The sequence below is a fragment of the Trachinotus anak genome, unplaced genomic scaffold (genome assembly GCF_046630095.1).
Source record: "Trachinotus anak isolate AG129_WGS33_773 ecotype Australia unplaced genomic scaffold, CSIRO_AGI_Tana_v1 ptg000014l, whole genome shotgun sequence".
NCBI lineage: Eukaryota > Metazoa > Chordata > Actinopteri > Carangiformes > Carangidae > Trachinotus > Trachinotus anak.
In genome coordinates this window covers 14,740,400-14,752,233 of record NW_027273865.1, presented here as the reverse complement: position 1 = coordinate 14,752,233, position 11,834 = coordinate 14,740,400, and the positions used below count along the sequence as shown (strand labels likewise).

The 11,834-nt window shown below is 39.4% G+C and overlaps 1 protein-coding gene across 1 annotated transcript; it reads left to right on the top strand.

The window, feature by feature from the left end:
- Positions 1-8,338, top strand: LOC139632117 (prolactin-releasing peptide receptor). The gene is made up of 4 exons (XM_071496886.1): positions 1-172; positions 6,083-6,561; positions 6,968-7,365; positions 7,988-8,338. The coding sequence occupies exons 2-4, from the start codon at positions 6,099-6,101 to the stop codon at positions 8,213-8,215; spliced, it is 1,089 nt and encodes a 362-aa protein (XP_071352987.1). The 5' UTR covers positions 1-172; positions 6,083-6,098; the 3' UTR covers positions 8,216-8,338.
- The last annotated feature ends 3,496 nt before the right edge of the window (positions 8,339-11,834 follow it).

The window sequence follows — 11,834 nt, the reverse complement described above, 5'->3', positions numbered from 1 at the left end:
GAAAGCACATCCAAGTAGAGATTTAGGATCTGTAACTATAAAGAAAAGGAGTTAAGTAAAAAAAAAAAAAAAAAGGGCGACAAAGAAAAGGAGAAGAAAATTATCTCATTTGCTGAACTAAGGAGGCGCACAGGGATTTTCTCAGTACCTCCAATTGTAAGCATCAGCACAGGTAAGATACTCAATCTATCTGCTGATTCACTGCATGCACTGACATTTACAGATTTACACAAACAAGGACACACACACACACACACACAAACATAACACCAACACAATGCCTTCCACAAATTGCCCAATTTCACACATTCTAATTGGAAGCTTTATTTGAAATCAATTGTTATTCAAGTGGCTGATTCAAAAGCGTTATCTTATACAAGCATTTCAGAATCGACATACAGGGGCTGGACAAACTAATGTAACACCTGATGGAAAAGGCTGCATCTGTGACCAAACTGCAGGTGCATAAGTCTTGAAAGCCAGCAATAAAATGTGATATATAGAAATTACTGGTCATATAATGTGCCATAATTTGCTTGTGTGTGAAAATACAATACAGTTGTGTGTATGTGTGTGTGTGTTTTTTTGTCTTGTATGGTATGATTACAGACACTTTCATACAACATTGTATAATACACACATATTTTAGAAATGAGTTACTACTTTATTTAGGCAGTAACAATGAGTATGTAATTTCACATTTTACAACATGTAGGATTTTTTAAAATGAATAATTTGTATTAAATGTTTCATGCAAATACCTTAGATTAGATTAGATTAGATTCCAAATATAAACATAACACTGCACACATGGCAGTGTCTCCCCATCTCTGAGTGGATTTGCGTAGCACATTCAAAAGATTTACACTCACTCCCTGAATTTTGAAGTCTAAGTGACATGCAGCAGAATATGAAAGTCATTTTGCAAGTTCATTCCTTTTGACTAATGTTTTTGATTACAAATTATCTAGATTTTAAAGCATGTTTTTTGCATGCCTTAACCCATTTAGGAGGGATGTAATTTCAATACATAATCATGCTAATAAATAGCAATTTTTCCGGCACTCAGTGGCATCTGTGGCTCTAAGCATCTTTGAGCATCCCATCAGCATAAATGGAGGCCAAAGGGGAGGGATGCACTGCCTCAGTTGCAGAGTTAAGAGCTGAAAAGCACTGTATTTATAAGCATTTATAAGACTATCAAGAACATAGACTTCATGAAAGGGATAAAAATACTGAAGCTTTTTGCACTAATATGGCTGTGAAAACTAGTCCTCTGAGTGAATCGATATTTGTCCCTATCTGTAAATGCACATTCCTACCCTGCAGCATCAAGAACCACAAAAAAGTTCTTGATTGGTGGGCGATGCTTTGTAGGCTGATGGATTCTGCTTCCGTGCATTCAACCTAACACATCAACCTTAAACCTTAGGTGCTGATTTTTCTATTCCCCGCATTTGTTCAAATGTGTGCATGTTTGTACATCTTAAACTGTGATGTGTTGTTCCTTGGCTGAGCTGATGCTATTAGAGAAGCTTTGACCTCTCTTAATGAAAGGGCCAGCAAGAGATAATAACATTTAGCCAGCAGCTGATCACTAGCCCTGCAGACTAGGAAAGACATTCTCACTACAGTGTGATTTCCCTGACTTTAAAACACCTAAAAGCAACCGGAGTCTGGTTCAGACTTACATTACATTGCAGTTCATACAAAACATCTTAGTTGTGGAGATGGTACTGAATAGAAATATGTAATCTAAAGTTAAAGAGAGCACAAACCATTATTTCTATACTATAGTATCTGCACCAAAACCACTGTACTTTTTTGTGGCAATAATGCAAAGCAACGGGGGCAGGCCTCCTCCATCCCCAATTCAAATAATGAGTGACACCAATAAGTCACCTCATCAGAATTGCATATAATCAGCTTTGACCTAATTTGTGTTTCATATTTCATCCTCTGCCTCCAGCTCTCTTTGGATGCCTCAGCAGCCTCAGAGTGATAGAAATGCAAGATTTATTTTTAAAAAGTGCTCAGTTTTGCAATTGTCCAAAGAAAAAAAAAAAAAGAAAAAAAAAAAGAGTATGTAAATATAGACAGGAAGAGAGAGCAGGCAAAACAGAGTGAGAGAGAGTCATCAGGAGTGGTCCTTCCTATTTTGCATTTTGAGGGTTCTCAATTCTCATCACGCCTCAAAAATTAGCTGCTGGGGCTGGATGGTTTCCACAAAGGCCATAGTAACAGTGTTACTAGGCAGAGGTAGGTTTCTTTCAAGCTGTCAGATAAGGTAGACAGCATGAAAGCAGATGGGATCAGAAAACATACTTCTGCTGTTGATGGTGGACATGCACATAACACTTTAAATAAGACACTATGCCATCTGCCACTGAGAGAAGCTACATGTATAGTGAAGAGTGCTGCACAGCAAGTAATGGTTATTAACAGTTTTTGAATTGGACATGGAACATTTCCATGTCCTTCAAACTGATTGCAGTGATGTGTTACACATACTGAATCACTGCAGTGGATCCATCTGCTCAAGATTTTATCACCAGGCTGCATCGTTCATTCACAACGCAATGGGGTGAAACAACACAGCTCTACTGTCATTACCTTTCTCAACCCAGACTTTATTATTCTATTGTGATTTATAATTGTGTATAAAACTGCCTCAGCAATAGTTTCCATTATGACAAATTCATCTTTCTGCAGCAGCTTCTCAATGGGTATCAACAGTGACTTTTTTGTTTACTTTGTTATTGTGCACGGTAGAAACACATCAAATTGGAACAACCCGATAAAGACCCTTGCACCATCAAACATGTCGATCTAAAATCTCCCACTGGTGTTCACTTGGGTTGATGTCTACAGAATGTGATCCGAATTAGTTATTTTTCCATCAAACCACTTAGTGATCCATCCTGCACTGGGTGTGTTTTCACACTTACTCATTCAGTTTTTAAACATTTTAGCAGCATGGCTCTGTTGGGATGATAGATCCGTCTATCTATCCACCACCTTGATGCTGGCGCTAATCTATGAACTACTACTGGACAGATTGCCATGAAAATTTTTTTGTAGGCATTCAAAGCCCCTAAAAGATAAATCCTACAGATTTTTGGTCTAGCATCACCATCAGATTGACTTTTGTGAACATGGGCAAAATGTCACCACAACTATTGGATGGATTGTAATCAAACTCGATACAGATATTGATATTTCCTTGTGAATTTTATCATTTTGGTCATCACTTAACTTTTCATGTGGTACATCACCATGTCAGTTTTTCAGTTTGTTCGACACTTGGCTTATGACTTAAACACTTTGAAAACGAATGACTGTCAAGTCTGGTTCAGCTTTACTTTGTGTTTAGTGCTATTTAGAAAATGTCAATATGCTAACATGCTAAACCAAGATGGTGAAACTAGTAAACAACTTTAGTGTGTGTTACCATGCTGACATGGTCATTTAGCTTAAATAATTGCTTGCATGGCTGTAGACTCTTAATGTTGTGTGTTCAGACAGAGAATGAGGATTTGCCAAGGCCCAAAAGCATTTGCACTCAGTGTCCTTAGCAAACTATATAGCTACACCTGAGTATGAGCCTGTGCTGTTTTCTGTGATTTGCTTTATTCCAAAGGTGGGTGGAACATTGACCACAGTAAGGAGAGTGGTTTAATGAGGAGGAAAATAAACAAAACATCAACAGAAAGTACTCAAACCATTTCAACCGCATCATCAACCTCTGTCCTGTCCACTATCAGTCACATTTCCACCAGAGTTTTCTAAATACACTACGTCAGATTGGAATATCACTTTTAGCATTCTGTGCCACATCTAATCCTCATTCACAAACATGGCCGACCATTTCAGCTCATATTCGATCTGTTAAAGAGACCAGAAAACAATCTGAGTCCAGAAGAATAGAAAAAAAGAATTTGACGTTTAGGGGTTGTGGATTCTCAGTGTGCTGGTGGAAAGCAGCAAAATCTGACGTTAAAAAGTTGGCTATTATTTCTGAACAGAAAAGTCTCTTTCAAATTCAATCAACTGCACCTCATTTTAATAGACTTTTTAATCAATATATAATTTCAATTGCATTCCTACACAGACCTTTAAAGGAAGAAAATTACAGAAACCTTTCGGTGAGAAACAAACTGTTTGATCAGCAGAATAAATTCTATATATGGGAAACACTAATATGTGGATAAAGGTCAGGGTTTTTTCAAAATCACAATATGAACAAGTGCACTTTCCAAACCACAGGAGTTGCAGTTTTTTGATGAAGGCAAGATGTGTCACAACATACTATTATAAATGAAGCACCGTGTTGCTATAGAGATGCCCTGGCCTACGAGTCATATTCTCCAGATGTAAAGGAACATGGACTTGTGTTTTATAATACTAATCTCCATGAATTATCCATAGAGCTTCTGTCAAATCTTCCTTGAAATCAGTTCTGGCAACTTGAGATGTCTGAACATGTATGTTCTCATTATCAACATGCAGTAAATTGAAACAGATCATTTTATGTCTGCTAATCTTGCCTCTCAAAGGTTTTTATTATTTAAAGTTCTGAGAAAAAGACTGAGATAACATTTCATATTCTTACAGACCAAATCAGTTTAAGCCTTAGAGCTGACCACAATCATTTACCCTCTTTATGATAGTTTTATGGCTGTGGGCTCCTGCAGCTGCCCAAAATGGGATTTAACAGCTATTTGAAGAAAGAGGCACCAGGGTGCATTATGTTCCACTGCATGATACATAACAAGGCAATGGCCCACAAAAGAAAATGTTCATCATCACCTCATGAGAAGTAATTTCTGCTAAAACTCTATTGATTTTTCTTCACAGAAAAGAAAGTCTGCGCTACGTTTAATGCTCCAGAAGAGTTTCAGAAAGAAAACTTCAGATGAGATTCAGTATCTTGAACAAGACAAAATAAACCAGATCACTGTACTACCATGAGGATAGAAAAAGATATACGAGTCTATGAAATTCTTGTGAGGATCGAGTGGAACAAACTCTCCCTCGTTCATGTAGGATCATAATCAGTCACTGACAGAACAGTTTTATGATGGTTTTTGATCAAAACAGCATACCTTAGAGGCAGACTCACTCGGGCTCCAAAGAAACACCATGCACTTTCAAGATTTTAATAAGAGATAGTGGGAGAGCCAGCTATATGGTGGTGGTGCAGGCGACAGGCACCATAATTCATAACCCTCATCAGAGTAATAAGTCAGTCAAACCTGAACACAATACTCATCTTGCAACATTCAGAGTGACTTACAGTTCCTGGAGATATCAAATGCCCATCACGAATGACGATGAATCGGCTTAGAAAAGACACCTCTGGTAACTCCGAAACTTGAATCACATCTTAAGTTTTCTTCAGTATCGAAGTAATCCAGTTATAGTTGTCTATACATCCATAATGTACACTGAAAACAGGAACGGCTTATAGCTAATTTGGCATACTTCTAAAGTTGCCAACTTGCCAAAATGTAAACGAAGAAAATGGGGGGCTCCAGTTGTCACTCACAGCTAAATAAATGGCTGCATGACAATGTTGAACCATCTGTTTATAGCTCCATGTTACCTGAGACGTTCATAGAAGAGAGACACACTAAGCTCGCGTACTCCTGCCAATTTTTTTTTTTTTTTTTTTGGCCAAATCCCCAATTGTTAGCCACTGCGCTTTCATTTGTCTCTCTAGGAAGCCTTTAAAGGCCAGTTTTTAACCTCTTGTGGCGTCTCTTGTGATCAGCAGTTTGTGAAACAATAATCACTCACAGTGTTTGTTGCTGCATCATTACAATGGAGATGAATGGAATTTTATTTGTGTTTTTTACAGAATCAGTGTTATTGAAACTTCAACTGGAATGAAAAGAAATTTGTGATATATAATTGTAAACAGTGATCAGTCAGTGTCAAATCGGAAGTGATGTCAGTGACACTTTGATTCAGTCAGTTCCCAAAAGAATGTGTGCAGGCTACACATACTACACACGCTATACCGGAAGAATACCAAAAGTGTTATTTATTTATTATTGATAATGCTTTCCCCTAATTTTAGGTTGGTCTGCAGAGACATGGATATTTTCATTGATGAGGATTTCAGTGTTACTGATAACACCAGCTATGAAACAGGACAAGGAAGACTGGAGGGCAGCAAAAACCAAGGACTGAACCACAGTGACCCACTGGACATGTTCATAGGCATGGAGCTTCTTCTACGGTTCAAACCTCTCTTCCTACCCCTTTACTGCCTTTTAGTGGCCGTGGCTGGTGTTGGAAACTCCGTCCTATTGGCTTGCATCTTGGCTGACAAGAAACTCCACAATGCCACCAACTTTTTCATCGGTAACTTGGCCGCAGGAGACCTGCTGATGTGTTTGAGTTGTGTTCCACTGACTGTTTCTTATGCCTTCGACAGCCATGGCTGGGCTTTTGGGAGACCGCTATGCCACCTGGTTCCTTTGCTGCAATGTGCTACAGTGTTTGCATCAGTGCTTTCACTCACTGCCATCGCTGTGGACCGCTATGTTGTTGTAGGTGAGGGACTTAACATTATTTTAAAAGATTAGGAGTCACACTTATACTCATGAGAAGCCCAAATGTTTTAAGTCTTCTTTAAAACCACTATGTGCAGGATTTGAAAATTTGTTTCTGTGGCACCATATGGTGCTGGTACCAAAAAGACACTGTGGTAAACAGCAGTACATTCTGACTCCCCTCTCAGACCCAGCCTGAGGGTGCTGAGATCAGTGGGCTCCAATCAACACAAACAGTGCACCAGTTATTTCATTTTTCTACAAACAAATTTCATGCTCTACGATTAATTTAAAGGAACCCTTTAGTCACTCTTCTACAGATAGTGGTTTTAATGTGTGAAATAATGTACTGGTTTGGTGCTTTTTTTTTGTATACTATGTCTGTACTTCTTTCCTTTCTGTCTCAGCTCACCCAGTACGGAAGAGGATCTCTGTGTGGGGCTGTGGTGCAGTGACTCTGGGTGTATGGCTTTTATCTCTGGCCCTGGCTGCACCACCGTCACTCTACACACGCTACCTAGACCTGCGCCCGAGTGGTATCAACTTGGTAGTGTGTGAGGAATTCTGGCCACATAGCAGCAATCTGCGGCTGCTCTATTCCTGCTTCATTCTCATAGCCTCCTACATGATCCCGCTGCTGTCAGTCAGTGTGTCCTACTGCGCTATCACTGTCAGCCTAAAACGCTATTCAGTGCCTGGGGAGCAATCTATCAGCCAACAGCGCTGGAGCCAAAGGAGGAGGAAGACCTTCTCTCTGTTGGTGGCCTCAGTGCTGGCCTTCGCCCTGTGTTGGCTGCCTCTCCAGGTGAGTCTAGAACTATTTGGAACCCAAAATCAAAGTCAAACTGTGAGTTATTCTCAGCTGCACTATCCTTGATTCTTACTCCTTATCTAAACTGTTCAGTTCAGTAGAATTTCAGAAGATCTTGATTGAGGCTTATCTAAGTCAAATTAACATTTTTTTGTAGTTGTCTGCATGCAAATCATAAACTTGACAGTTGTGAAGTGATAAAGAAAAGAAAAAAAAAGTGAAGCTTTAACTGTCCATGAGATGAGTAGATTTTATACATCATTAACCACAGAAGCTCATCTTCAGGTTATTGTTTCTACAAAACGAACATTATATTCACAATGAGCCGTGCGATAGGTTAACAGATTAGAATTTCATCATCATATTACTGGAAGAAGAGGGCGGGGTTGACCTTGCAGTGGGTTTGCACAGACCTGAGGCCCGTTTCACATTAGTTTCACATTAGTGTTTTGCAGCAAAACACTGCAACATGCAGTAATGTTGTGTGCCTACTGTCTTTTTGTTATTGCAGTACTACCCAGGGGCAGCAAAGTCCTATACTTGGTGTATTTTTAAGAATTACAGTTTTTTTTTACAGAGTCAGTGCAGTTACAAATATTCCCATGTCACTGTGCAGGTCCTGAACCTGTTGCTGGACCTGGACCCGGACTTCCACATCATAGGGAAGCGCTACATAAACGTCTTACAAGTCTGCTGCCATTTAGTAGCTATGAGCTCTGCCTGTTACAACCCCTTCATCTATGCCTCACTGCATAGCAAGGTACGCATGCACCTGAAAGGCTACCTCTGTCCTTGTCGCAAAAGTCAGAGGGCAATGGTGGAGAGAGCGACGTCCAGGAGTTGATGTTCGACTGTGCCTGCTGCAATACCACTGTTTCATTAGCTGCTGACATCCAAAGGCCCATCCTTACTCACAAGCTAACACCCACACCTCTAGCACTGATGTAAATGAAAATACAACAGCTTCTTAACATACATTGGAACCAGATTTCACCATGATTTTCCAGTATTTTGTGACTTCAAAACATTTGGTCTTCTTGTGTCCTCAGTTATGACAAACAGAAACAGATCCAGACCAGACTTCTAGTTTGGTATGATGATGAAGAAGATTAAGCCATCCATTTGTGATCCCTATGTTTTTCTTGGATAGCCAAGCTGCCGTCACAGACACTAAGCAGACCCTGCAGCTTTAAAAAGGTCAGCAGAGGCATGGACAGAACCTTAGGTTGATTTGCTCTGTAGCAGACATCTGCTGGAGGCTGAGCACAGGGGTGGTTACACTGGTTACTGGGCCTTGTTATACTAAATAAATACTTGACATCAGGGAGCTGACCAAACAATGAACTCTTTTCAAAAAACATGAATTACATACCAAGAAGAGGACATGTGCAAAAGACACAATGTGATTGTTTTGCCCCTGCTACTGAATGTCTGTTCTTCAAAATCTTATTCTTAATACTGATTATGTCTCTCTTGTATTACATACCGTATCACCATATCACACTTACATTTATTTATTTGCCAGAATCTTTTTTTCCAAAGAGATTTATAAGTGAGGGACATCACTAAAGCTTCAGTGCAGTAAGAGACCTTGGTGTAAGTACTTATATGTAAGTGCTAAATCTATTCAGTAAGTGCAAGGACAGCAGTGCACCAAATGTGTATAGTAAGTGCTAGCAAGTTAAGGTCAGAGTTGTTAGGAGAGGAGGTGCATCTCAAAAGATATGGGTTCTCAAGATATTCTTGAAAAAAGAGAGGGATACCCCTCCTCTGATAGCATTCAATGGCTTGTTCCACCATCGGGGAACCATAGAACAGTCCAGACTGTGATCGCCTGGTGTGCAGGGATAGCAATGCCAGATGACATTCCTTGGAGGAATGCAGTGGCCGAAAAGGAGCATAAGCCTCTATTATGGAGTTCAAGTAGATGGGTCCAGACCCAGAAGTCACTCTGAAGGCAAGTATTAGTGACTTGTATTTGATTCAGGCAACTAGTGTAGGTCAATAAGTAGCGGAGTGGAATCGATGTGCCAATCAAGGTTCATCTAAGACCAGACGAGCTGCAGCATTCTGGGCTATCTGTAAGGATTTCACTATGCGTGAAGAGAGGCCCGCCAGAAGGACATTGAGGTAGTTCAGGCGAGAGGTAACCATGGCCTGGACCTAGGGCTGTGTGGCATATTAAGTTAGCTAAGGTCAGATTTTTCTGATGTTGTATAGTGCAAAGCAGCATGACTGGGAGATTGGAGGATTGCTGGTCATCGAACATGATACCCAGGTTTCTTGCGACCTTGGTTGGGGTCAGGTCATAAGATCAGGTATGATATTATCAGATATTAAATATATATGTTATATTATATGTTATGTTGACATAGACGTGGTATTTCTTGTGTCATTATGTATTATTTATTCACTATATTTTAGCACCACTGTCTAGCTTTGTATGTCATCTGTGCACATAAAGACCTTTGTGCATACATATGTAGTGTGCACAGTTTGTGTGGACCTGTGTGGAAAAGATCAATATGTACAGGAGTGGGAGATTAAATCTGAAGCATATGTGCCACCTTCAAACCGCTGTTTTAATCAGTGCCAAAGTCATTTGTTATCTGATGAACAAAGTCTCATTGCTTTGACTCTTTATGGAAAACAAAACTGATACAATGATCAACTTTGTATTCAGAGCATGAACACTAAAGTCACCCATAAGCATTGTTGCTGACACCACTCTCATTGAGTTCCCATCTAGTATGATAATTGCTGTCTTTGTTTGTCAAAGCCTGGCAATCAAGTCCATTTTTGAACATGCCTCCTGTTATAAGACACACACACAAACACACACACAGTTTGTCCTGTCAGCCTACTCGCAGGAACTAAAAACCCAGTGTAGCTTTAATGCAAGCTACTAAGCTCCAGCTTCAACTGTCAGCTTTTAATGTCAGATTACTTTGTTGTCTATTGTTCAGCAGCTGGATTGTCCTGTATTTTCTCTCTGAGTGAATCTTGAAACTGGATTTAGCTCTACTCAGTTCGACTTTGCCGTGGTGCTCCTTCTAAACAGGTCTACAAGAGGTAAATGTTTGTTTTTTAGGAGGTCAGGTGTTTTAAAGGTGAATTCCACCTTCCTCCAGTGCCCTAATACCAGGCACAATGTTATTTCAATGTTAAAACCCATGCAACTTGTTTTGAAATGTTTTGTATTTCTGCATGACATGAAATATTAATGACAAAATAAACAGCAATCATAGTTAAAGTTTGACAAGATCCTTAGTTATTGTTTACCAAGGGTCAGCTAATTTGTTGCATCGGGACTTTGTGGCTGTGACTGGTTCAGATTTTACTGACAATGGTGACAATATGAGCAAACAAAGCCACAACTGTCATCACATTTTCCTTCAAACATTGCTATGTCTTGATTGCTGCATGTACCATATGAGCCCTGCTCACTTCAAACCAGTAAGAAGAGCAACAGAAATCTCTCAAGTGAAATAACCAAAACTCCTCAGCAACATATCCAGCTCTTTGACTTCCGGAAAATTTAATTTTCTCTGTTTGTAATTATTTGGGATTTCATTGTACTGGCATGTTGTAGTCATACAGTGCTCACTGTTAATAAAGGAATGGTTCACAAAAAATTGTGAGCAATTTTTTCACTCTACAAGCAAAACTCCTGGTCAAAACAGTAAGCTGCTACAGATTTGTTTCAACCCTCTCTAAACTATAGAATATGAACAAAGAGCAAACAGCTTGTGCAGTCTAATCAAAGCCAAATTACTGTGGAAGTGTTGAAGTGAAACTCTAATATTACAGTATGTCCCTCTGCCTCTCACAGTAACAAGCAGATGATGCCTTTATAGAAAGCTGTCAAACTCCAGAGTGAACTAAAACGACACAATAAATAGGAACATAAAACACGGCACTCAAGATGTAGAGGTGGTATTTCATTTTATTTTTTTTTTAATTCTAAAGATCAGAGCTCTGAAGATTTTTCATGGCTACTTCTGTTGTTTGGATAAAGTTGAGAGCTGCACCAGTTCATCTGCTTCATATGGCAATACATGGATATGCAAACTGACACAATGGTGAGTGGGATCTGGCTAAGACCTTTTTGTATAAACAAATTAAGCTCCTTAGAGTGAGGATTTAGAATTCCTTGTCCACCAGGCCCGCTGACAAAATTTGCTTCAGTCACCTTAAACTATAGGCTGTGGCAAGTTGTCATGGTGAAGTCTATGGATTGAAAGGAGTTAAATGTAAAAGACAATGTTGAAAATACTCTGCAAGCAATTGCTTTAGTGAACTAATCCATAAAATTACAGCCATGACTGGAAAGTTGGTATTGTTGAAACGGTGCAGCTATTATGATAAGCAAAACCTAATCCGTTCCAGCACTGAATCACAAATATGCTGTCTTGTCATTACAAAAAATCTTTTTGATAAACAAAATGAAAACCACTAGCAAA